The following is a 24,955-nucleotide window of genomic DNA, read 5'->3' on the forward strand; positions in this document are numbered from 1 at the left end:
CCTGAGGGGTTGATTCCTTTCTCTTCAGGTCTTACTCGAGCTTTCACTCTTCACCACTTGGGGGCCCGAAGATGCCTCACCCGGTTCTCCCTTTTTTAAGTCCCCCACTCTTCGCACCCCCAGCGTCCGAAGTGTCGCAGAATCCCGGCAGGGGCGCTGCGACTCCCTGGCTCCGCGGCCCCTCCCCTGGCCAACCGTCGATTGGGCCGGCGCGTGACGTCACGCCGTTCTAGCCAAACAAATGGGTTTCGGGGCGAGCGTTGGGCTCCGCCGCGCCGCGCTGGGCGCTCGGTCCGCCTCAGCGGTGGGGAGCGAGCCAGGCCAACTGCCGCCGCCGCTGTATCGCGGTGTGCAGCCCCGGGCCAGGCCCCGGCCGGGGCAGGAGCGCAGGTGGGTCTGGGCCGGGGTGGGGCGTGGCGTGAGAGCGGCGCGGTCGGGGTCTGGCGGCGGCCACCGTGGCCGCTCCCCGCCCCCTCCCGCCGGCCGCCTGCGCTCTCGGGGCGCCGGGCGGGTGGGGGCGGGGGCGCCGCCCGCGGGTCCGGGGCTCGGTCTGGGGCAGGGAGCCGGCGGCCCGCACCTCGTACGGGGGCGTCCTCTGCCCGCACACTGGCCGGGCGCTGAGCGCCCCCACGGAGCACGGAGGGTCGGGCAGGCCGGCGGGCGGGAGTGGGGTCCCGGGTCAGGGCTGAAGCGGAGGAGATCCGGGATAGGCCGTGGGGAGGCTCCAGGTCGGCTCTCCCACCCCCGGGACCGGCGGCCGGTGAGGAAATCGGGCTCTGGGTGGGGGTAGCCTCGCCCTGTCGCGCCCGCCGGGGCTCTACCGCTCCGTCCTTCCCCGTCCCAGCGCAGGTGAGCTGGCGCCTGTCCTTAACCTTCTTCGGGGACCTGGCAGGACCGAGGCTCGGAAGCTTCTCTAGCCTCCGGGCTGGCGCAAGTCGACTGCGGTTCCGCCCCAGTCCCGATGAAGTCATAGTGCTGTGGTTTAGCGTGTCTGTGACGTCAGGGGTTTCCAAGAGATGAGCTGTGACGTCATGCAGACCCCGGCGGGGAGGTTGACACGCAGAAGGGCCAGGAGGACCAGGAGGGGAGAAAAAGGAAGGTAAAGCTTCTGTCAACGCCTAGCATCGCAGAGATTTTGAATCGAAAGTTGTTCGATATCAGCATTTTACAATTTTAATGTAATAGTTGTTAAGTTCTTTAACTTCCATTTCGAATATTGTTAATACAGTTCAATAAGACCCATATGATTTAGGAAAATCTCAATCAGGAGGTTTTTTTTTTGTGGGGGATGGATGGGTGGGTGTTTAATGTAAATGCATTTGAGAAAGCTAAACTCATAGTTTGATGGCTTGTGATCGGAATTGCTGGAAAAAAATAGAACCAATTCGAGTGCTGATAATTATTTGCCTTACTCTTTTTTGCTAGACAATTTTGAAATCATTTATCTGCCTATTTGCTTTCTTTGTTAGTGGTCTGGAAGAGAGAGAGGAGATTTTAAGTCAACTTTTTGTTTTGTAAAGAAGGGAGGAGGAGTTCTGAATTAATCCAACATTCTTCTTAAATAATAATTACCTGGGGATTTAATTTATCCAGGTTGTCCCTGTCCATGGATAGTTGAGGGTTTCCTATGCTTATAGCTCAACAACAAGGATTTTCCTTGTTTTCTTACTGAGACTGGGCTGTAACAGTATAATAACATATACCAGGACTGCTTGCCTGGACAAGTAACTAATATTACATCTGTAATGCTTTCAAATATGAAACTACAGAATTAAAAAAAAAATGCCCTGCCTATGAATATTGCTTTTCTTCCAAAAGAGATCAGGCCAGAAGAGAAGCTAGTCACCTGCCATTAATGACTCTCTTCAGGTATTGCAGCATCTCAGTACTTTTGCTCATTTCTTCCTCTCTATAAAATCATTTAAATAGGATCTAGTTTGAGAGGTAGATGGCTTAAAATTGAAGCATAATTACAATTTAGTGTCTTCAGCAGGAAGCTTGGATAGGAGTCCTCAGCCCGTCCCCACTGACCTTGACTTGTAATGTTAGGGTTTTTTTGTTGTTAATACTTCCTTCTCTTATTTGCTCTTTAAAAGTGATTGATAAGGTATTGTCTGTCTAGATTCTGCATCAACATGCTGGTGGAGGTCATGCTCTGTTACTACGTTTTTGTAGAAAATGAAAGCAAAAATTTACCCTTGTTAATTACCATTAGATTTGACTGGAAGTTTACAAAACAAGGTGTTCCTGTAAATCTCATTTTAATGCTTACTGTATTTGGAAATTCTATAGCATTTTGTGCAGTACTTTATATTTATATTTATTTTAAGAAATTAGGAATCGTGTGGTGACAGTGTTAAGGCTCTAAAGACAAAATTTGGGTTTTTGGATCTTCAAGACTGATAAGTACCAAATTAACATGAAATTGCTGATTTTGAGGGTGTTAATCAACCTACTCTTTAAAATGAAAAGATCATGACAAGATATTATGTAATGAAGTTGAAGGAGGTACAGAAAGGACACTTGCATGTGTCTTTTCCAGGGAGCCTTTCTGGGGGAGACTACGTGGATCTGTGTAAATTAAATGTAGTAGGGTATATGGTGAAAGTCAAACTACATGTGAGTTGAAAGACATATAAGTGCTGATAATAAAATAGCTTCTCCTTGGCAGTACGTTTTTTCCTCCTCAATGGTGTTTAGCAGTTATGATTTTTTTATGAAAAATGAGTTGATAGGGGCTTCCCTAGTGGCGCAGTGGTTGAGAATCCACCTGCCAATGCGGGGGACACGGGTTTGATCTCTGGTCTGGGAAGATCCCACATGCCCTGGAGCCACTAAGCCCGTGCACCACAACCTTTGAGCCCGTGTGCCACAACTACTGAAGCCCGCACGCCTAGAACCCGTGCTCCACAATGAGAGAAGAGAGAAGCCACCACAGTGAGAAGCCCTTGCACTGCAACGAAGAGTAGCTCCCGCTTGCCGCAACTAGAGAAAGCCCGTGTGCAGCAATGAAGACCCAACACAGCCAAAAAATAAATAAATAAAATAAATAAATTTATTTTTAAAAAATGAGTTGATAGGTGGAGAATAAATGTCTTCATGTATTCTGATATGACCTAGGAACAATGACAGGTGTAAAAAAACCAGCTTCTTTGTATAGTTGTATAACCGTTTCACCAGCCATAACACAACACTCTGAAACATTTTTACAGTTTGTTTCTACTTTTGGCAGGTTATTTTTCACCCAGGCCTAGCAGTTTTGGGTCTAGGAAGCAGCTTCCACTTCTTATAAATGGAAATTTATTTGAGATCGGTATTATTTTGAAATATTTTGTCACTTTATCCAGTTACAGCATTTAAGGGACTATATCAGCCAGTCATTAGTGATATAGCATCTTTCTGACAGGTAAAAGCAAATGTGAACAATGAAAGTGTTGTATTTTAGAAATTCTTTAGGATATGTTTATTGGATCAATTCTATTAACATAACATCTAGAATTTAAATTCTTGTACAAATTTTCTACTTTCTTTTCTTTTTTTTTTTTTTTGAGGTACGCGGGTCTCTCACTGTTGTGGCCTCTCCCATTGCGGAGCACAGGCTCCGGACGCGCAGGCTCAGTGGCCATGGCTCGCGGGCCCAGCCACTCCGTGGCATGTGGGATCTTCCTGGACCTGGGCACGAACCCGTGTCCTCTACTTTATTTTCTAATAACTTTATGCTCAGCCAGTTTAATTTGCACAGTTTTGATACTCTAGTAAACCTTAATCTTGTTTTCATATTTGTTGGGGAGAGAACTACTAATGGTTAGAAACATCATTCAGTGTTATCTTCCAAAATTTGCAGCTGTTTAGAACCAGATACTTGAGAGAAGCTACTATGGTAGAATGAATGCCTTCCTTGTTAGGTCATGTGTGACAAAGGCAAAATTCAGCAAGTGCATAATCTGCAGTCCTTTGGAAGCTACAGTAACAAAAAGCAAATTAACTCCCAAGTGCATTTAGGTCATTGGAAGTTGAATTCCTATCAATTCTTACTGTTGCATAATTTATCTTTCCCCCTGTAGTTCATGTTTATGGCACTTTGAAGCTGATGAATGTACTGTATTATCTGGGAAAAGCATTAATAATTTAAATGTAGGTGTTTCTTAATGTCAGTTGAAAGAGTTTGTCAACCTTCTGTTTCCAGCTCTGTCTTCTGGTTTGCTCTTCACAGAAGAGGCTCCAGATCTCCCCTTTTTAAATGTTCAACTCCAGAAGCTTAGCACACACATTTTCAACCCTCAGCACAATGTAGATTTAAATGTGAAACTAAGCTCTATTTATGTGTGTATTATATTATTATCAGGCATGGGTTTTATTCATCTAACAAACATGTTTTGAGTACCTCTCTGCCAGGTCCTCAGCCAGGGACTGTGTGACCTTTGTTTTAACATTCCCTTGCCTTGGGGGCCATGGGTCTGAAGGGCAAGAATTGGACCAAGAGGATGAACCATTTATGTTATGCAGATTGGCCAGAGGTTTCGTCTAAAGGTCAGTTAAGGAGGTATTAGAAGCTCAGGTAAAAAGAATAGGGAACAGATTATCATAGCCCAAGACAGACAAAGGGGTCAGGCTCCACAGGTTTGGATTGTGCTAGAATGAAGGGAGCTTAGTGAGAGCATTTTCTTTCAGGCAAGAGCAAGCACTCAAGGCCAGAACTAGTCTGTATAGGCAGTCTAAGACTTGAGGTAGAGAGGAGAGGAACAATCCAGACATCCCTCTCTCAGAGGCATGTATATATACCTTCCTTTTCTTCTCTAAGGTCAATCCTTTAATTGACAAACTTCTGAAATAATGTAAGCCTCACATTATTTCCACTCTGCTTTTTTCCCCTAACATTTTATCATGAAAATGCCAATCACAGAAGAGTTGCAAGAAGTGTTTATACATTGAATATGAATATCTAAATATCCACAATGTAGATTCTGTAATTCTTATTTTGCTGTATTTGCTTATCTATTTATCCATCCATTCTACCCTCTATGTATTTATCAATCCATCTTATATTTTGGTTGTATTTCAAAGTAAGTATACTTTACCAGTAAATACTTCTGCATGCCTATCATGAACTATTTGTTTACTTATTAAATAAGTAAACAAATAGTTTAACTTGTCCCTTAGTTTGGACAAGTTCATACATCTATTTAACCCATAACCCTGTCAAGATATAGAACATTACCATTTCTACGGAAGCTTTCTTTGTTCACCTTCCAAGTCAATTTAATTAAATTTTTAATCTCCTGCAGTCTTACTTCCACTCTTCTGAAACTAACTGTTGAAAGGGCCTAACTGTTAGCAGTGCATTTGAGTGGCATTATGCTGGGTGTTCAGAATATAAAGAAATGAACATAGCCTCTGCTCTCTTTAAGCTTATAATTTAGTTTGGATTTTAATTAGGTGTCTGATAAATGTTACATGAATTCAGAGGAGGCAACTGGGACTGCCAGACAAAGCTTCCTAGGTGTGGGCCTTGGATTGGGCATTTATTTTGGGATCTGGAGAAGAGGGTTTATTTACTTATTTATTTTAAAAAGACTGAGTAAAAGTATGGTATTAAAAAAACAAAAAGAAAAAGTTATGGTATGAAGCTGCAGTAGCAGACGAGGGACCCAATTATGGAGGGAGTTTGAGCATTATTTTTTACTCAGGACAATCTTTGAGAAAGGAAGTAATGTGAAAAACGGATCTTTTAGTTAAATTCCTAGCCCATTTGTCATCTTTGGTATTTAGTTGTACAGAAGACATCTTCATTTTTTGAATTCTCTCCTTTCGGTTCTTTGCCTATCTCTGATTTCTTCTGATTTATCAGCTTGGCTGGCAATTCTTTCTCTTCCAGATCCAAACTATCTAAAGCTCTGTTCTCTTCTTTTTTTTTTTAATTGAAGTATAGTTGCTGTACAATATTATATGTTAACAGGTGTACAATATAGTAATTCACAATTTTTAAAGGTTATAGTCCATTTATAGTTATTATAAAATATTGGCTATATTCCCCATGTTGTGCAATATATCCTTGTAGCTCATTTTATACCTAATAGTTTATACCTCTTACTCCCCCACCCCCAATTGGTAACCACTAGTTTGTTCTCTATATCTTGAGTCTGTCTAAAGCTCTGTTCTTGACTCTTGTTGTGCTCCTTGTAATCTGGCCCTTAGCTCTTAAGGCTTCTCAGTCATAATGCTTTCCAGGTCAAGCCTATATCTGTATCCATAAGCTGTTAACTCTTGTTAGGTTTCTAACTGGCAATAGGATACTGTTGTTTTTTTTTTCTTTTGAATTTTTGAATTTTATTTATTTATTATACAGCAGGTTCTTAATTAGTTATCCATTTTATACATATTAGTGTATATATGTCAATCCCAATCTCCAGATTCATCACACAGATGCTGCTTTTTTTTACATCCATGTTTACGTTGTATTTATTTTTCAAGAATCTGTAGCAAGAGCATTTGCTCTAAGTAGTTGTAGCAAATGGGATTTATTAAGAAAGAGATAGGTAAATGTTGAGTAGGCTGAATGAACAGATTAGACTGAACTTCTAGAATAAACACCACAGAGAACACTGTAGAACTTGCCTGATAAGGGAGCTACTGCCATTACGGGCCACCACATGTGGCAGAAATTTTAACTTCCGTGGGCAGGAACATCATTACATGTTACTTTCTGCTCTCTATATCTTAAGTGGGCTGCTTGGCCACACTTAGGTCTTATGTGAAACCTTAGCTTCAAAGGCATCTGGAAAATGTAGTTTTTAGCTCTACAGCCTATGTAAAATAGGAAGTCCATGTGAGAGTGGATTGGAGTGCGTATTGAGTGAGTCTTCAGCACACTTGATTTGTGAAAAACTAAACTCATTTTCCCCAGATTCCCTAATGGTGGTAAAGTGAATCCTTTTGTAATTTTGCTGTTGCTATGCCAAGAAATGGATATTGCTCTGGTTTCCTGAGATAGAAACTATTGCAATCAGCTGTACCATTTAGATGTTGAGTGTAGTGAGTATAACAGGAAACCAAATCAAATTTACTGGCTTGTAGTACTAAAAAGACCAAAGATGAAGCTTGATCCACTTGTACTTAGGTGGTCAGAATCTCATCTTCTTCTTATTTCCTTTATTTAATAAGCTCTGCTTCCATGGTGTTGTCCCTTTGTGGTTACAGTGTGTTTGTCAGCACCTCAAGCTCTACGTCCTTCTGTCATCAAATCCAGAGGTGGGGAAGGAGAGTGCTTCTATAGAAGCTGTAGGGCAAGGCTCTTGGCAGTTTTTGCTCCATAGGCACCTTTGGCAGTCTGAAGCCTATTGGACCCGTTTTCTGAGTAGTATTTTTAAATTACATAGGATTACAAAGAAAACCAGTTACATCAAAATACAGTTATCAAAATATTTTTTTAAATTATGAGATAGTAACATGTGCTTCTGTGTTAAATAATAAGATTTAGCGTGGGTCTAATAATTTCCAAGTAATGATGAACATTGTCACTGTTTGGAGGTGTCTGCAACTTACGATTGTGTGATAGGGAAATATCTATGATTTCTACTACTGACAGTGGCAGATATTGTTAATATTATTGTGGTCTGACTGACTTCCCAATAGAAGGAAATGCTAAATTTCAGTTGGAGGTTACTGAAAGTAAAGATAATTTCCCCCATCATCTGAGTTTATAAACATCCCAAATTGAGTAGTTAGCCACTTAGCACTTTATACCGTTATTTATTACTCTTTGTTTCATGTGTATTAGTCTTCTCTCCTCTACTAAATTCTAAGCTTTCATATCTTATATCCCCAAATTGTAGACACATAATTGAAGGCTTAGCTTTTTCCCCTTATCTTTAAGGACATACCTGGGCTATTTAAATTTGTACCTTTAAAAAAAAATCTTTTTTTCCATTTTTCTGTTTAACTGAGACACCTTCTAGCAGATTCAGTTATAGGACTTTGTGTACTAAAGTGTTCATTTGCTTCTTGAAAATTAAAAATTTTAAAAATAATGTATTGTAATAATAATATAAAAATAGTCTATCTAAAGCTCTGAAATCACTCTTGGAACTACTGTAGGGAATTATTGATTAAGCTGGAGTTTCTGAAGATGAAATTTGAGTTTGGTAAGGAAGTCTCAAAGGACACGTTTGGTCTATTGTCCAGGAACCAGGAGAGGCAAGCTTTTCCAAAGTAGGGCAAGAGATTTGATTTCAAGTTCAGTCATCAGGATTGTTCTCTGGAGGTTCTAGGTACTTTCTACACACCACTTCAGCCCTTGGGGTTAGGTTTCTCTGGTTCAGGCTGTATTCTAGTTGAAGAACTATACCATCATCACAATAGTCAAGCTTATTTGGGATACTACAAGGACTATGAAAATGGATCCTGAGAAGTCCGTAGAAGGTCTATAGCTTTATGCTTTAGGAATCCTATTTTTCATTTGACATTTTCTTTGCCTATGTTTTATTCAACATGCTATGTGGTTAGCTTGATAAAATGGTTATATACCACCATTTTTAACTTGTGGAATTTCAAGGCCTTTTATTTATTCATTTACTGAAAAAAAGGGTAGCATGTTTTATACTCCAGGCATTATGCTCAGTGCATTAGTTAACTTTTGTCACTTTTTCTCTTAGCACTATTTACAGATCTGTGTATTCTTTGGCAAGTACCAGTCTTAAATTTAAGAATTTATTCTTTTGTCTTTTTATTGTTTATCTTAACACCTTGTGGGTTCCCCTGCCGTATCATTAATAGAATTGATTATTAAAATCCAGATAAATACTAACTTTTCTGGAAAATCCACATTTTTGTTTGTATTAGTAGGAGGTTGTATATTAAAACATAATTTTACACTCTAGTTGCATATATTTTAAGACTATATAGTATAACATTTTTGCACTTAAAAATGACAGTATAACACATTTTAAAACTACTGATGTTTAAAAATTTCATGGCCTTGGAATTTAAGTGAAAACTTTAGCCATGTTAGCTATTGTTTTGTTTCTGAATCTAACAAATGAATTATTTCCTCTCCTTTATTTGATCTAGGGGCTTAGCCTCTGTATTACAAATGTTATCAGTTACCTAATATTTTTGTGTATATTACCAAAAAGTTACTTGATTCTTACTGTAGTTGTTACCTTGTTTTATTTTGTGAACCAACTTTGACTATCTTGTCTATACTGCTTGAATTTTTTTTTTTTTTTTTTTTGCTGTGCCATGCAGCTTGAAGGATCTTAGTTCCCCCACCAGGGATGGAACCCATGCCTCCTGCAGTGGAAATGCGGAGTTCTAATCACTGGACGGCCAGGGAATTCCCTATTCTGCTTGAATTTTAATTGTTCTATTTTAGTAGAGAATGAGGAGTTGTAAAGACTTTTTAAAGAATTGTTCCTTTATTAAAATGTCATGGATTTTCCCTTTTTAGGGGACATGGAAAGAAGGGGACTATGCCTCTTTAAAAGATATGAGTAATTTTGGAGATTAAAATTTGCTTGCCAACTCATTTGTTGGGTTACATAAATATTATGGTTTCATTTTATTAAAGTTCTTTTCATGTGTTCCCAGTGTTTCCAGGCATTTCTTTTACCAAACACCTGTTGAGTCTTCTCTTGTTAAATGGTTGTGATTTAGATACATGTTACCTCTTGACCACAGTTTATAGTCCAATAGAATTCTTAAGATTTTGGCTTTTTGAGTAAGTCCCTTAAGGACTGGTCTGACAATTACTGATCTTTGTTTCCTATAGAATCAAGTAATAATTTGTTAGAATTGAATCTGAGTAACCCCTATCCTTGTGTTTATGCTGTTTATTTCGTATTCTTTGAGAATATTATATGAAATTAATATGATTGGTCCATTTTTCTTTCCTCCAAATTGATAGTTCAGGAGAAGTTAGGAGGAAATTAATCTTTACCTTTTCCCTTTCCAATTTTTTCAAAAACAATGAGCATAACTTCTCACCTTTCTACTTGCAAAGGATATTAGTGTTACTGGTTTACTAAGGTAATAGCAGTACCACTTTTGAAGATTTCAATTTAGTGTTCTTGGCAGACAGCAGATCTGTTTTTTTGCCCTTTGGAAAAAGTCAAGCCTTCATTAATGAACCTCAGTATAATTACTCAGTTTTTAAGAAATTTGTCATTTGTATGCTTTTAGTGTAGACATCTTATTCAGAGAAGTAAAGCTTAATTTCATTTCCATGTGCATTGTCTTTGTTTCTAAACTGTTAGTGTTCAGTTCACCAAATGTTAATTCTATGCCTACTTTGAGCCTTCTACATTTGAATGTTCATTTAGTCTTTGTTGCTGAAATCTTTATAGGATAATACACAGTACTGTATTGGAAAATATAGTCTTTGCCTTCAGAAGGATTTACTTTGAAGGGCTTAATGATATTGTCTATGCCTACTTGCGTGCCAGAGGCCCTAGGAAATTTCCATAGTAGCTACTAGGAATTTCTAAAGGGTTAGAGATTTTGTTTGTGACCATCCAACCCTGTTAGAAACAATTTAATATTTTTACTGTTATCAGCAAGAGCATGTAAATGATGCCTCCTTTTTCTGGGTTTATTTGTATGTATTTGTCACTTAAGAGGTTGTTGGTAGTTGGGATCATCAGTAAATGGTTGGTGGCCTCTGACTTAGGATCTGAATAGTCATCTTCTGGAATTAGAGCAAGAGATAGGGCTTTCTTACTGAGTTACCTTTTTTTTTTTCTTTTTTTTTTTTGTGGTACGTGGGCCTCTCAGTGTTGTGGCCTCTCCCGTTGTGGAGCACAGGCTCCGGACACGCAGATTCAGCGGCCATGACTCACGGGCCTAGCCGCTCCGCGGCACGTGGGATCTTCCCGGATCGGGGCACGAACCCGTGTCCCCTGCATTGGCAGGCGGACTCTCAACCACTGCGCCACCAGGGAAACCCCTTACTGAGTTACCTTTTAAAAATAAAAATCCCAAATTTTATGGATTTATAAAGTGAATATTTTTTATTTCATTCAACTTAATTATCATTACATAGAAATAAGTATGTGAAAATGGTATATAAAATATATATACTAATCATACACAAAAATACATGAATGTATAGGCCAAGCCTTGGGCAACTGACAAAATTAAATGGTCTATTTAAGAGTAGTAGATTTTCAGTAACTTTTTTTTTACATAAATTTATTTATTTATTACTTATTTTTGGCTGCGTTGCGTGTTTGTTGCTGCGCACAGACTTTCTCTAGTTGCAGCGAGCAGGGGCTGCTCTTCGTTACGGTGCGTGGGCTTCTCATTGCGGTGGCTTCTCTTGTGGAGCACGGGCTGTAGGCGCCCGGGCTTCAGTAGTTGTGGCTCGCGGGCTCTAGAGCGCAGGCTCAGTAGTTGTGGCTCACGGGCCTAGTTGCTCCGCGGCATGTGGGATCTTCCCGGACCGGGGCTCGAACCCATGTACCCTGCATCGGCAGGCGGATTCTTAACCACTGCGCCACCAGGGAAGTCCGAGTAACTCTTTTGTTATACTGTTTACACCGTAAAAATTAACAGGATTTATATATACACGTTACAAAATAGTGTTGAGAACAGAAAACCACCTATGGTCAATTTGATAAATTTCTCAGAAATCCTCATTTTATTTCAATTTCTAATCTGATACGGAGACTTTCACATTACTATTTGTAACTCTTCAGAATCTATACTTCTAACAAGAAAGAACCTTTTGTTTGATTCCTTCAGCTAATCAGAGAAAAGTCTTGTTGGCCTTTTTGATTTAGTTAGCTGCTTTTGTTTGTTTTTCATTAAAAGCAGATAATGAGAAATTAAAAGATACATAGTATATATTTCCAGCAGTAGAATGACCCCAGTGCTTCTCTTTTTGGTTAAAATGTTTTCTTGCCGTTTTCCTCAAAAGAGTTCTCAGCACTCTCCTTCCCTTTTTACCCCTTCCAACACTTTTTATTCTTTTGTCATTTTTGGATCTAGTGGTCTCAGTAATTAAGTTCAGTGTGGGATCATCTTGAAACTAAAGTCAAAGTAAGTCTTCAAATCATTAAAATCTGCATATACCAAAATTTCAAAAAAGTTAAACGAAATATTTAATTTTGTTTAATAGGATTAAAGAACATTTATTTTTATTTTTATTTATTTATTTTTTTTTTTGCGGTACGCGGGCCTCTCACTGTTGTGGCCTCTCCCGTTGCAGAGCACAGGCTCCGGACGCGCAGGCTCAGTGGCCATGGCTCACGGGCCCAGCCGCTCCGCGGCATGTGGGATCTTCCCGGACTGGGGCACGAACCCGTGTCTCCTGCATCGGCAGGCAAACTCTCAACCACTGCGCCACCAGGGAAGCCCAAGAACATTTATTTTTTAAATAGGTAATGTGTTTGCATGGTTCAAAATGTGAAAGGTGCAGAAAGTGAGATATTTTCTATTCTGTGCCTTGGGCATACTTTTCCCTCACTAGGGCAACCACTGTTACTAGTTTATAGTCTTCTGGTGTATAGTCTATTTTCCCTACCTTTAAAAACATAAATGGTAGCATAGGGCTTTCCTGGTGGTGCAGTGGTTAAGAACCCAACTGCCAATGCAGGGGACATGGGCTCGAGCCCTAGTCCAGGAAGATCCCACATGCCGCGGAGCAACTAAGCCCGTGCGCCACAACTACTGAGCGTGTGCTCTAGAGCCCGCAAGCCACGGCTACTGAAGCCCACCTGCCTAGAGCCCGTGCTCCGCAACAAGAAGCCACCACAATGAGAAGCCCGCGCACCGCAACGAAGAGTAGCCCCCGCTCGCTACAGCTAGAGAAAGCCCGTGTGCAGCAACAAAGACCCAACGCAGCCAAAAATAATAAATAAATTAAAAGTAAATTTATTAAAAAAATAAATAAATGGTAGCATATTCTACGTAGCGTTATCTTGCCCTTTTCACTTGATTTTTTCATTCTTTACATATTGGCATATGAAGAGTGTATTAGTGATAGAAAAGCTAAACTAACAGTGGGTTAAACAATGAAGTATTTCTCTTATAAAAGTTCAGGTAAGTGTTCTAGGGCTGGTATAGCACTCATGGCATTACTCTTTTCTCTTTCTCTCTTTTTGAGGCATAATAATTACAGTAAAATTCACAGAAACACGTGGATAGTTCGATAAGTTTTGACAGTTGGATGTACCTGTGTAGCAAACGCTGCAGTCAAGATAGCTCTTTAGTCTATCCTCATTCCCCTTGTCCTCTGCCTGTCAGCCCCACCCCCATCCCGCAGTGATTGCCTGGATTCTTTGTATGCTCTTATAGCTCTGCTGCATGTTGCTCTTGTCCTCGTTGACCTAGCTGGATCTCCAACTACTGCAGCCCATTCTAAGCAGCAGGAGGATGCAAGAGGGGGCAAAGGTTTACATGCCAGCCTTTTTACAGGGAGGTTTCTAGAAGCTGCTACTTCAGGACACTTCCAATCAGGTTTTGTTAGCCAGAACTTAGTTCATGGCCACATCTGAATGCAAGGGAGGTTGAGAAATGGAGTCTTGCTATCTTTTCCTATTAGAAACAATGTTGTAGCGAATAATTTTCTTCATGGGTTGTCTTTTAGGATAAATTCCCAGAAGTGGAACTGCTGGGTCAAAGAGTATTTGCAGTTTGAGAGTACACCTATTTTTTCATATCCTTGCTGACAGTTTTCATATTTGCTAATCTCATTGGTAAAACATGATGACAGGGCAGCTCTAATATGCCTGATAGGCCATTTAAGTAGAAAGAGACAAAGTACTTCTGCTCTATGTACGATACCTTGAAAACATGGACTACACAGCCAGCTAATGTAATGCTAAGTTGGGTGAAGCATATAACAGCATGTTACCATTTTATTTAGGCCAGTCCTAAGAGGAGACTGATGGTTGAGGTTAGAAGAGAAACGCTTCTAGCCATAAATACTTAGGAGTGTTTTTCAGGATTTGTGCACTTAATTAAAAAGTAGATCAGGGCATGAGGTTAAAGGGTGCTACTCTTTTTTTCTTTTGGTCCTCTGTTTTCTCTTGCATACATGCCTTAATATGTAGAAACTTGTTTTCAACTAATCTTAAAATATCCGTTAACATAATTGGGGAAAAATAAAGTAATCAATAAATATATTCCATTTGGTTCCTTTTTTTTTTTAGAATTATTTCTTTTTCTTTTCTTTTTTTTAATTTATTTATTTATGGTTGTGTTGGGTCTTCGTTTCTGTGCGAGGGCTTTCTCTAGTTGTGGCAAGCGGGGGCCACTCTTCATCGCAGTGCACGGGCCTCTCACTATCGCGGCCTCTCTTGTTGCGGAGCACAGGCTCCAGACGCGCAGGCTCAGTAATTGTGGCTCATGGGCCTAGCTGCTCCGCGGCACGTGGGATCTTCCCAGACCAGGGCTCGAACCTGTGTCCCCTGCATTGGCAGGCAGATTCTCAACCACTGCGCCACCAGGGAAGCCCCATTTGGTTCTTTTTATATGACATTTCTTGTTGTGGGTCTCTTAACTTTCTAAGCTTTTACTCTCTAGTTGCTAAGTGGGATCAGATAAATGATATAAAATATATTCTGCTAAGATTGTAATTTTTTATAGTGTAAGGGTTTATAAAATGTGTTTTCAACTCTATAAATACAACCTTTTGGTTGGGATTTGAGGGAAAAAAATGCATAGTATTTTTCTTTGCAACTAAGTGGTATTATGAGCTATACTTACTTTTGAAGTAGTAAATAGCATAAAAGATATATAATGCATATGTTTTTCCATACCACATGATGAGGTCTTGGAGAGCAGAGACCTCTCTTACTTAGCTACCATGGTGCATGGCATATAGCACCATGTACTTGGTAGATCACATTTTTTCTACAATTGAAGTGGATCTTGGAAAAGTGTTAGAAAAATTATTAGACTCCCAGTAACAATGTTTTGGCCTGTTGGAGGCAGGGGGAGAAGATGTTAATATAATATCATTGTTAGTACTTTTGAAATTTTCAACTCTTTAGGTGAAGAAACTTAAGGGGCCAATATCTGTGCTTTAAAGAATAGAGACTTTGAGATACTTTCAGTGTAGGTAGTATCATCCCACCTTATCTGGAGGACAGATTTCTGTAAATCTGCCTTTTTTTTTTTTTTTTTGAAAAGCAGTGAAGTGAAGGCCCAATAAGCTAAATAACAGAAAAAAACCATATTTCTTACACTTTAGAACTTTGTAGTCAACCTCAATCCCCTTGCTGAGGTCTTTATAGTTGAGAATAGAAAGTGGTGCATATCATGTTCTCTTCTGTGTCCTTAGCTAAACATTTGTTGAATGAATTAATATTTTTTTTTTTTGGTTTTGCTAGCACAGGTTTTTCTTGGGAGAAGGTGATATTAAGAGACAACATTTTTGCTTATTTGTTAGATCGTGGTGATGGTGTAGGCAAGTGCTTGCCTTAGGCTGTTACCTGTACCTAGATGAATCTTCATGCCTAACTTCCTTACCTCTTCCAAATCTCTTAAGTAGCACCTTCTCAAGGAAGCCTAACGCTGACCACCCTGTTTAAAATGGCAACCGCCACTCTCCTCCTGCACTTCCAAGTTCCCCTACCCTAGTCTGTTTTTCCCCCATAATAGTTACCTCCTTGAAGCATATACTATAAAATTTACTTATTATGATTATTTATTGTCTTTCTCACCACGAAAATGCTAGTTCCTTGAGGGCTTTGATCGTTTGTTCACTGTATTCCAAGAGACTCATAGATGCTCAACAAATGTTTGTTGAGTGAATGAAGGTCAAAAAGAAAGTAATGTGAGAAAGCTAGCTATAAAATAATTTACATTAAAAATTTATATTTAGAAGTACTTCCATTGTTTAAAAAGTTTTGCTTTTGTCTACCACTGTGTTCCATAATGATACCAAGGTAAACAAACCTGTGCAAAGTTTAAGGACTCTGTCCTCTTTTTAGAAAAGTGACTGAGTTTGGCTTGCTGAAATGCATCATCTGCTTCATGCTTCTAGCATCTTTTTAGTGAAGTTCCTTTCCATAGCCTTCAGTGGTGGTTTAATTAATAAGAAGAGTCTCTGTTCCACTGTGTACAGATGGAACATCTCTTTCCTACTGGAGGTGGCTTTCTATGAAGCAAGTAGTGACAATATTAATAGCTGTCTTCTTCCCTTTCTTTCTTCCTTCTTTTCTTTCTTTTTTTAAAAAATTTTAATTAATTAATTAATTAATTAATTTTTGGCTGTGTTGGGTCTTCGTTGCTGCATGCGGGCTTTCTCTAATTGCAGCGAGCGGGGCTACTCTTCGTTATGGTGCGCGGATTTCTCATTGCAGTGGCTTCTCTTGTTGCAGAGCATGGGCTCTAGGCGCGCTGGCTTCAGAAGTTGTGGCACGTGGGCTCAGTAGTTGTGGCTTGCAGGCTCTAGAGCGCAGGCTCAGTACTTGTGGCACACGGTCTTAGTTGCTCCACAGCATGTGGGATCTTCCTGGACCAGGGATCGAACCTGTGTCCCCTGCATTGGCAGGTGGATTCTTAACCACTGTGCTACCAGGGAAGCCCTCTTTATTTCTTTTGACTAGGTCTTATGCCAAACATTTTATGTGTATTTTTTAAAAAAATCTTGATAACAACTGTATGAGGAAAGTATTTAGTCCCTTTTTTCTTGCAGAAAACTGAGTCTTAACCTGCTATATAAAAAAATAAATAAAATAAAATTCAAAAGAAAAAAAAAGAAAACTGAGTCTTAGAGGTTAAGCAGCTTGCCTAGGCAGTGTGTTGGAGCTGGATTTCAAACCCACGCAGTCCGACTATTGAGGAACTTCACTACACAAAAAGCCTTCCTAGTGAAGAGCACCTAGAAGTGAAAAAGAAATTAGCAACACCTTAGTGAAACTCTAACTTCACAGAGATCTTTTATTTGCTCCAGCTTCTCAAGAGTTAAGTAGATTGACTGAGACCACTGTGATTGAATTAGTAATGTTAGGTTAAAGTTAACTAATGCTGATTTAAATAAAGTGTATTTTAAGTAAAACCAGAGCTAGCTCCTAACCAGATCCTATTTTACTTAGACTTATAGTTTAGCTCAGGAACACTTTAGCTTATTTCTGGGGCAGAATTTGTATGCTCTTCCTTTATTTTCCCTAAAAATTAGATTCAGCAGGAGGGCAAAAGTTACAATGTGGCTGTATAGGAAGTATAATTTAGTGGAGGAGTAGAGGGGTAGACAGTGGGTAGGCTTTGATGTTCTGGATTTTTAAGAAAAAACTTCCCTGTAATTTGTATAAAATTATACTAAATGGAAATAGTCATCCCCTACCTACCATACAAAATAATTTGTAATTTCAAATTTTGATTAGAAAATTCTGATTCTTCAATGTGAATTACTTTTTGAACCTTAATTAACTATCTTTTTTTTCTTGTAAGATGGCATATTTTATTCCCTTTGCCATAAGAATATTTCTTCTTTGTTCCCATAAATTAATTTTAATTTCACTTTTAAAACTAGTGATTTAGGGGTAACCTAGAATCTATAATTGCAGGAAATTATGCTTAAGGATACATATTTATATGCTGAAGCCAGTAATGTGCTTTCCATAGAAGTTGTAGGACACTATTGTGTACATAGCTAGTAGAATCATTTTATTGAACAAAACTTCTCCAAAGCAAGACGTGACATACTTCTTTTGTGATACATTAAGACTGTTTTCTGGCTTGAGATGATCATTGGTGAGAGAGTTTCCCTTTTAGGTTTCCAGAACTGTGATGAGAGCATCATACTTAATTAGGTACTTTTCTTGATGCTACTATTCAATTTTAGTGGGATGAAAGTACTGAAAAGATTTTTTTCTTGTACACTTCTTTTTCTCCCCTTTAAAAGAGCCGGGAAAGGCTTCTTTCTCAAATGCATGATGGTGGGGGGGAAATGTAATGGTTCAGAAGAGTTTATGGTGAAAACAGTAATCCTCTTGTCCTATGCCTCCCCAGTTCCTTTCCTGAGGGAACTACTTCAATTGTTTCTCTGTTTGATTCTTTTAGTGATAATCCCCCATATTAATGTGCTTTTATTTCCATTTCTTTTTAAAAATTAATTAATTGATTAATTTTGGCTGCATTGGGTCTTTGCTGCTGTTCATGGGCTTTCTCTAGTTGTGGTGAGCAGGGGCTACTCTTCATTGTGGCGTGCAGGCTTCTTATTGTGGTGGCTTCTCTTGTTGTGGAGCACGGGCTCTAGGTGCGTGGACTTCAGTAGTTGTGACATGCGGGCTTCAGTAGTTGTGGCACACGGGCTTAGTTGCTCTGCGGCATGTGGGATCTTCCTGGCCCAGGGCTCGAACCCGTGTCCCCTGCATTGGCAGGCGGATTCTTAACCACTGCGCCACCATGGAAGCCCTACTTCCATTTCTTGATGTGTCAATTTTAAGCATTATCTATTGACTTTCTGGAGTGATAGTCAAGATTTAGCTCCCATTTACCACCTGTCAAGAATTACAAAGGGAACTTCCCTGGTGCACCACAACGAAGAGTAGCCCCCAGTTGCCGCAACCAGGGAAAGGCTCGCGTGCAGCAACGAAGACCCAGCACAGACCAAAAAAATTAAATAAATAAATAAAATAAAATAATTAAAAAAAAGAATCCGCCCGCCAGTGCAGGGGCCATGGGTTCGATTCCTGGTCCAGGAAGATCCCACATGCTGCAGAACATCTAAGCCCTACGCCACAACTACTGAGCTCATGCGCCACAACTACTGAGCCTGTGCTCTAGGGCACAGCTACTGAGCCCGTGTGCTGCAACTACTGAAGCCTGCACCTGGGGCCCGTGCTTCACAAAAAGAGAAGCCACCGTGTTGCGAAGCCTGTGCACCGCAGTGAAGAGTAGTCCCTACTCGCCACAACTAGAGAAAGCCTGCACGCAGCAACAAAGACCAAACGCAGCCAAAACAAAAAAAGGAATTAGAAAGGATCTGAGAGTTTACTCTACTTGAAGCTAAAAAATTAGCCTGCCACAGTTTCATGGATGCTGGTGGAAGGTAAAGACTCCTATTCTGGTAGGAGGCAGAGTCAGAGATGAAGTAGAGTTTATTACTTACAGCAATAGCAGTAGCTAAGGTTTCAACATTCATTTGTGCCAGTGTCCTGAGCCACAGTTCCCACAGGGCACTGAGGGGAGGGCCAGATAACACCTGTTCACATAATGAGTTTTGTTACTGGAGAAAACTCTTGAGTTTAGGGATTACAAATATTTTATAATGGGCAGTAAGCATGCCTGCTCTTTGCTCCAGAGGGAGAGAGTAGTATGCTGGCTCTTTGCTCTGGAGGAAGAGTTTCTGTCTTCTAAGGTGGTTTGATATGTGAACATCCTTGAGATTATATTCCAGAACAAAGAGCAGACAACACCTTGCTTGCAAGATGTAGAGACCCATGAAGAATTATATCCCAACACCACTACCCCATTCCCTACCTTCTTTTTGAGATAGTTATATATCATCATTTTTAGCTCTGGTCACCTTAGTAAATACTATATGTTTATTTTTATTTCATTAACAATAGGTGGTATCTTTTGACTTCTGGCTTTGAAAGAGGAGTGTTGTGGTTAGGGATCCTTATAAGTGTTAGGAAACCAGTTCAGTTAGAACTTAAGTGAGAAAGGAAATTGGTTTCCAGAACTGAGAGTCCAGAGGGATAGAGTAGGATTGGATCCATGTGCTCAGATGTTACTTTGAAGAATTGGTCTCTCACTGTATCTGTGTGCTTTCCTCCTTTGCCTTTATTTTCAGTAACATCCTACTTCACCTCTCTCCCCCACCAGTACTGATTCTCGGCTCTGTGCATATTTCTGAACCAGTTGCTATGGCAAGGTGGAGAGAATAGATTAGAATAGTCAGAGCCTGGTCACATGCCCAGATGGAGATGGGTGTGGAGTCCGCCCCATTTGAAGCACATGTATTGGGGTGGGGAGAAGGTAGTTCTACAAAGATAAAACAGGGTGCCACGACTTCTCCACATCAGAGTTCTCTGTTGTATTTTTTTGGAGGGGGGTATTGTTAGCTTTTATAACTGACCTTAAGTTTTTCATTTTCTATAAGATAGAATGAAATTTCTGGTATCTCCCTTTTTCATTAGTTACCCCTCTCTTGATGTCCTGTATCTTCTGCTCTAATCTGTTTTATTTAGAACTGCTGCTCAGTGAACATCCTGTGACTTGCCTTCATTATGCTCATTTCGCATAGAGTCGTCTTCCTTGGTTTATTGCCTTGTTTTGCTGGGGTACATACTAAGGTAAGATGTGTGGGAGGTAAATATTAAGTAATTCCTTGTCTGAAAATGTTTTTATTTTATTCTTAAAATGGAACGTTAGTGTGGCTGGGAGTAGAATTCTAGGTTGAACATAATTTTCTGTCAGAACTTCAAAGGCATTGCTTCATTATTCACTAGTATTCTTCAATATTGATAAGTCTTACTTCAGTTTGATTCTTTTTTAAAAAATTTATTTTATTGAAATATAGTTGATTTACAGTGTTGTGTTAATTTTTGCTCTACAGCAAAGTGATTCAGTTATAACTATCTGTACATTCTTTTTCATATTATTTTCCATTATGGTTTATCCAAGGGTATTGAATATAGTTCCCTGTGCTATACAGTAGGACCTTGTTGTCTATCCATTCTATATATAATAGTTTGCATCTGCTAATCACAAATTCCCAACCTCTCCTCCATCCTTGGCAACCACAAGTCTGTTCTCTCTGTCTGCGAGTTGGTTTCTGTTTTGTAGATAAGCTTGTTTGTGTCATATTTTAGATTCCACATATAAGTGATACATGGTATTCGTCTTTCTCTTTTTTTAAATTTAATTTTTATTTTATATTGGAGTATAGTTTATTTACAATGCTGTGTTAGTTTCAGGTGTACAGCAAAGTGATTCAGTTTTACATATACATATATCCATTCTTTTTCAGATTCTTTTCCCATCTAGGTTATCACAGAATATTGAGTAGAGTTCCCTGTGCTATACAGTAGGTCCTTGTTGATTATTTTATATATAGTAGTGTGTGTATGTTCATCCCAAACTCCTAATTTATCCCCCCCCCCACCTTTCCCCTTTGGTAACCATAGGTTTGTTTTCTATGTCTGTGAGTCTGTTTCTGTTATGTAAATAAGTTCATTTGTATCATTTTTTTTTAGATTCCACCTCAAACTGATATCATATGGTATTTGTCTTTCTCTGTCTGACTTACTTCACTTATTATGATAATCTCTAGGTCCATCCTTCTTTTTTGCCCACACCATGCAGCATGCGGGATCTTAGTTCCCCGACCAGGGATCAAACCCACGCCCCCAGAAGTGGGAGTGCAGAGTCTTAACCACTGGACTGCCAGGGAAGTCCCTAGGTCCATCCACGTTGCTGCAAATGGCATTATTTCATATTTCATTCTTTTTAATGGCTGAGTAATATTTCAGTGTGTGTGTGTGTGTGTGTGTGTCTAGACACACACACATCCTACATCTTCTTTATCCATTCCTCTGTTGATGGACATTTAGGTTGTTTCCATGTCTTGGCTATTCTAAATAGTGCTGCTGTTAACGTTGGGGTGCATGTATCTTTTCCAATTATAGTTTTCTCTGGGTATATGCCCAGGAGTGGAATTGCTGGATCATATGGCAACTCTATTTTTAGTTTTTTGAGGAACCTCCATACTGTTTTCCATAGTGGCTGCACCAATCTACATTCTCACCAACAGTGCAAGGGGTGTTCCCTTTTCTCCACACCCTCTCCAGCGTTTGTTATTTGTAGACATTTTAGTGATGGTCTTTCTAACTGGTGTGAGGTGGAACCTCATTGTAGTTTTGATTTGCATTTCTCTAATAATTAGCGATCATGAGCATCTTTTCATGTGCTTGTTGGCCATCTGTAAGTCGTTTTGGAGAAATGTCTCTTTAGGTCTTCTGTCCATTTTTCTTTTTTTTAAAATTAATTAATTTTATTTTATTTTATTTATTTTTGGCTGTGTTGGGTCTTTGATGCTGTGCATGGGCTTTCTCTAGCTGTGGCGGAGGGGGCGGGCTACTCTTCGTTGTGGTGCACGGGCTTCTCATTGCGGTGGCTTCTTGTTGCAGAGAACAGGCTGTAGGTGTGCAGGCTTCAGTAGTTATGGCTCACGGGCTCAGTAGTTGTGGCTCATAGGCTCTAGAGAGCAGGCTCAGTAGTTGTGGCACACGGGCTTAGTTGCTCTGCGGCATGTGGGATCTTCCCGGACCAGGGCTTGAACCTGTGTCCCCTGCTTTGGCAGGTGGATTCTTAACCACTACACCACCAGGGAAGCCCTTCTGCCCATTTTTCGATTGGGTTGTTTGGTTGTTATTGAGTTGTGTGAGCTGTTTTGTATTTTTGGAAACTAAGCCCTTGTCAGTTGCATCATTTACAAGTATTTTCTCCAGTCCGTAGGTTGTCTTTTTGTTTTATTTATGGTTTCCTTTGCTGTATAAAAACTTGTAAGTTTGATTAGGTGCCATTTGTTTATTTTTGGTTTTATTTCTATTGCCATGGGAGAAGGCCAATTTGATTCTTGTTCCTTTGCAGATGAGCTTTTTTTTTTGTCTTTGTTGTCTGAAATTTCCCAGTGATATAACTTGGTGTGGGTCTCTATTCATTTGAGCACTGAGTGCCCCCTATTAATTGGAAGACTCTATAAATCTATTAGTTTATTAAATCTTTTAGTTGTGGAAAATTTATATTTCTCTGAAAATTTACTCTCTTCAAGTTTTTTTTCCTTTTCATCCTGGAATTTTTGTTAGTTAAATACTGACCTCCTGGACTGATGCTGTGTGTCGTTTGGTTAATTTCTTGTCTCTGTTTCCTATTTCTACTTTCTAGGTTTTGTCTCCACCATATAAAACCTTATACTGCCTTTTTTTTTTTTTAAAGAAGATATTGGGGGTAGGAGTTTATTAATTAATTTATTTTTGCTGTGTTGGGTCTTCGTTTCTGTGCGAGGGCTTTCTCTAGTTGTGGCAAGTGGGGGCCACTCTTCATTGTGGTACACGGGCCTCTCACTATCGCGGCCTCTCTCGTTGTGGAGCACAGGCTCCAGACGTGCAGGCTCAGTAGTTGTGGCTCACGGGCCTAGTTGCTTCGCGGCACGTGGGATCCTCCCAGACCAGGGCTCGAACCTGTGTCCCCTGCATTAGCAGGCAGATTCTCAACCACTGCGCCGCCAGGGAAGCCCTATACTGCCTTTTTAAATTTTTTTTTTCAAGAGTCTTTTCTTGTACTCTTTTCCCTTTTCACAGCTTCCTGTCTTGCTTTATGAATGCAACATCTTGCCTTTCTGAGGATCTCAGTTAGAGAGCTTTTCACAAGTTCTGTTCTGTTTTATGAATTGTTTATTGCTTTGTCACATTTCTTTAACTTTTTGTTTCCTTGTCTCTTTCATGTTACAGATGTTTGATTCTGATTTAACCAATCAAATGGAAGAATGAAGCAATATGAAACTGATTGGGATCTCTGTATCTAGACAGGGTTCGTCAGCTGGTGAGCTTTGCGTTAGGATGGGCAGTTAGGGGACCCTATTAGCCTTGGTCAGTGGTTCTAATGTAATAGCTGCCAGTAATTCTCTCCAGACTATTTAATTTCATTAAAGAAGGACCTGCCAGAATTTTTTGGTTTTGTTAATTTCCTTTGTTTATTTTGTTTTTTTAATAATGTAAAATCTCAAAGGTAACCAGGAATGTGAAGAGGGTCAATGATCTAGGGTCTAGAAATGTTCAAGTGGTCATCTTTCCTGCGCTTCAGGGTGAAAAGTTAGGGTACAGAGTAGTATAGCAGAGAGTAGCCCAGATATTGGAGCCAGACTGTTTGGGTTCAAGTCTGGTTCTGCTACTTAGTTATAGGAAGCTACTTAACAAGTTACTTAACCTTTCAGTGCCCCACTTTTCTCATTTGTAATTTTTGGACAATAATAGTACCTACCTATTAGGTTGTTAAGAGGACTTAGTTAAAAATGCATATTAAATAGTGGCATTTAGTAAAATCTCAGAAAGTGTTAATTTCTTTTTCTTTATGTTATTACATAATTGTAATAACAATTATGGTGGTGATTGCCCACAGCAGAAATTTTGGCGGGATTAGGTAATTTTAGATTGTGTTTTTCTCTTTAGAACCTCAAAGTGGTATCATTACTTGAAGTGCTGAGATGTATATGGGCAAATGTTTTCATAAAAGTCTTTCAAAGGTCCTCATCTTCTCTCCAAGAAAGGATCTCACTCAAGATAACTTGATAAAAGTAGTTTTGGAGCACAGCCAGAAAACTAGCAATGAAAAAATACCATTTTCACACCCAGAATCTCTGTGTACAATCAGAATCATATGTGCTCAGGGTGTTAGGAAGCTTTGTTTCCATACAAAACACTCACTGACAATCCTACTTCTTGAACTTGAGAAACACTGAAAGTTTCTTTATAAATGGATATCTAGGGCAAGACTGGCAGGAGGAAATAATTCTTGAAAAAAAAATTTTTTTTTCTTTGCTTCGAGTGTTGCCCCAATTATGGTGGAACACTGTGAGATTTTCCTTACCATACTGTCTGCTATTTGTAAAATTCAGGTGAGTTGAAGGAATAAAACTTTTTTTTTTTTTTTTTTTGGCTGTGTTGGGTCTTCGTTGCTGTGTGCGGGCTTTCTCTAGCTGCGGCGAGCGGGGGCTCCTCTTTGTTGTGGTACACAGGCTTCTCATCGCGATGGCTTCTCTTGTTTCGGAACACCGGCTCTAGGCGCGCAGGCTTCAGTAGTTGTGGCACGTGGGCTCAGTTGTGGGCTCACGTGGGCTCTAGAGCTCAGGCTCAGTAGTTGTGGCGCATGGGCTTAGTTGCTCCATGGCATGTGGGATCTTCCCGGCCCACGGGTTCCCGAACCCGTGTCCATTGCATTGACAGGTAGATTCTTAACCACTGTGCCACCAAGGAAGCCTGCAGGTGGATTCTTAACCACTGCG

At 39.8% G+C, this 24,955-nt stretch overlaps 1 protein-coding gene across 6 annotated transcripts in view; it reads left to right on the forward strand.

The window, feature by feature from the left end:
- Positions 1-241: 241 nt before the first annotated feature.
- Positions 242-24,955, forward strand: part of FBXO34 (F-box protein 34) — an 84,945-nt gene continuing 60,231 nt past the window's right edge. For 2 of the 6 annotated variants that reach the window (XM_070044970.1, XM_030855053.2), the window contains exons 1-2: positions 251-390; positions 20,142-20,246. Coding sequence is in view for 1 of the 6 variants with exons in the window: in XM_030855045.2 (XP_030710905.1) it covers positions 242-390 (149 nt within the window). In the remaining 5 variants the exon portion in view is untranslated. Of the gene's footprint in view, positions 391-741; positions 1,100-20,141; positions 20,247-23,405; positions 23,497-24,955 lie in introns of those variants that run through there. The other 4 variants (XM_030855050.2, XM_030855060.2, XM_060294830.1 and 1 more) reach the window with 4 other exon arrangements.

The sequence above is a fragment of the Globicephala melas genome, chromosome 2, assembly GCF_963455315.2.
Source record: "Globicephala melas chromosome 2, mGloMel1.2, whole genome shotgun sequence".
Lineage (NCBI taxonomy): Eukaryota > Metazoa > Chordata > Mammalia > Artiodactyla > Delphinidae > Globicephala > Globicephala melas.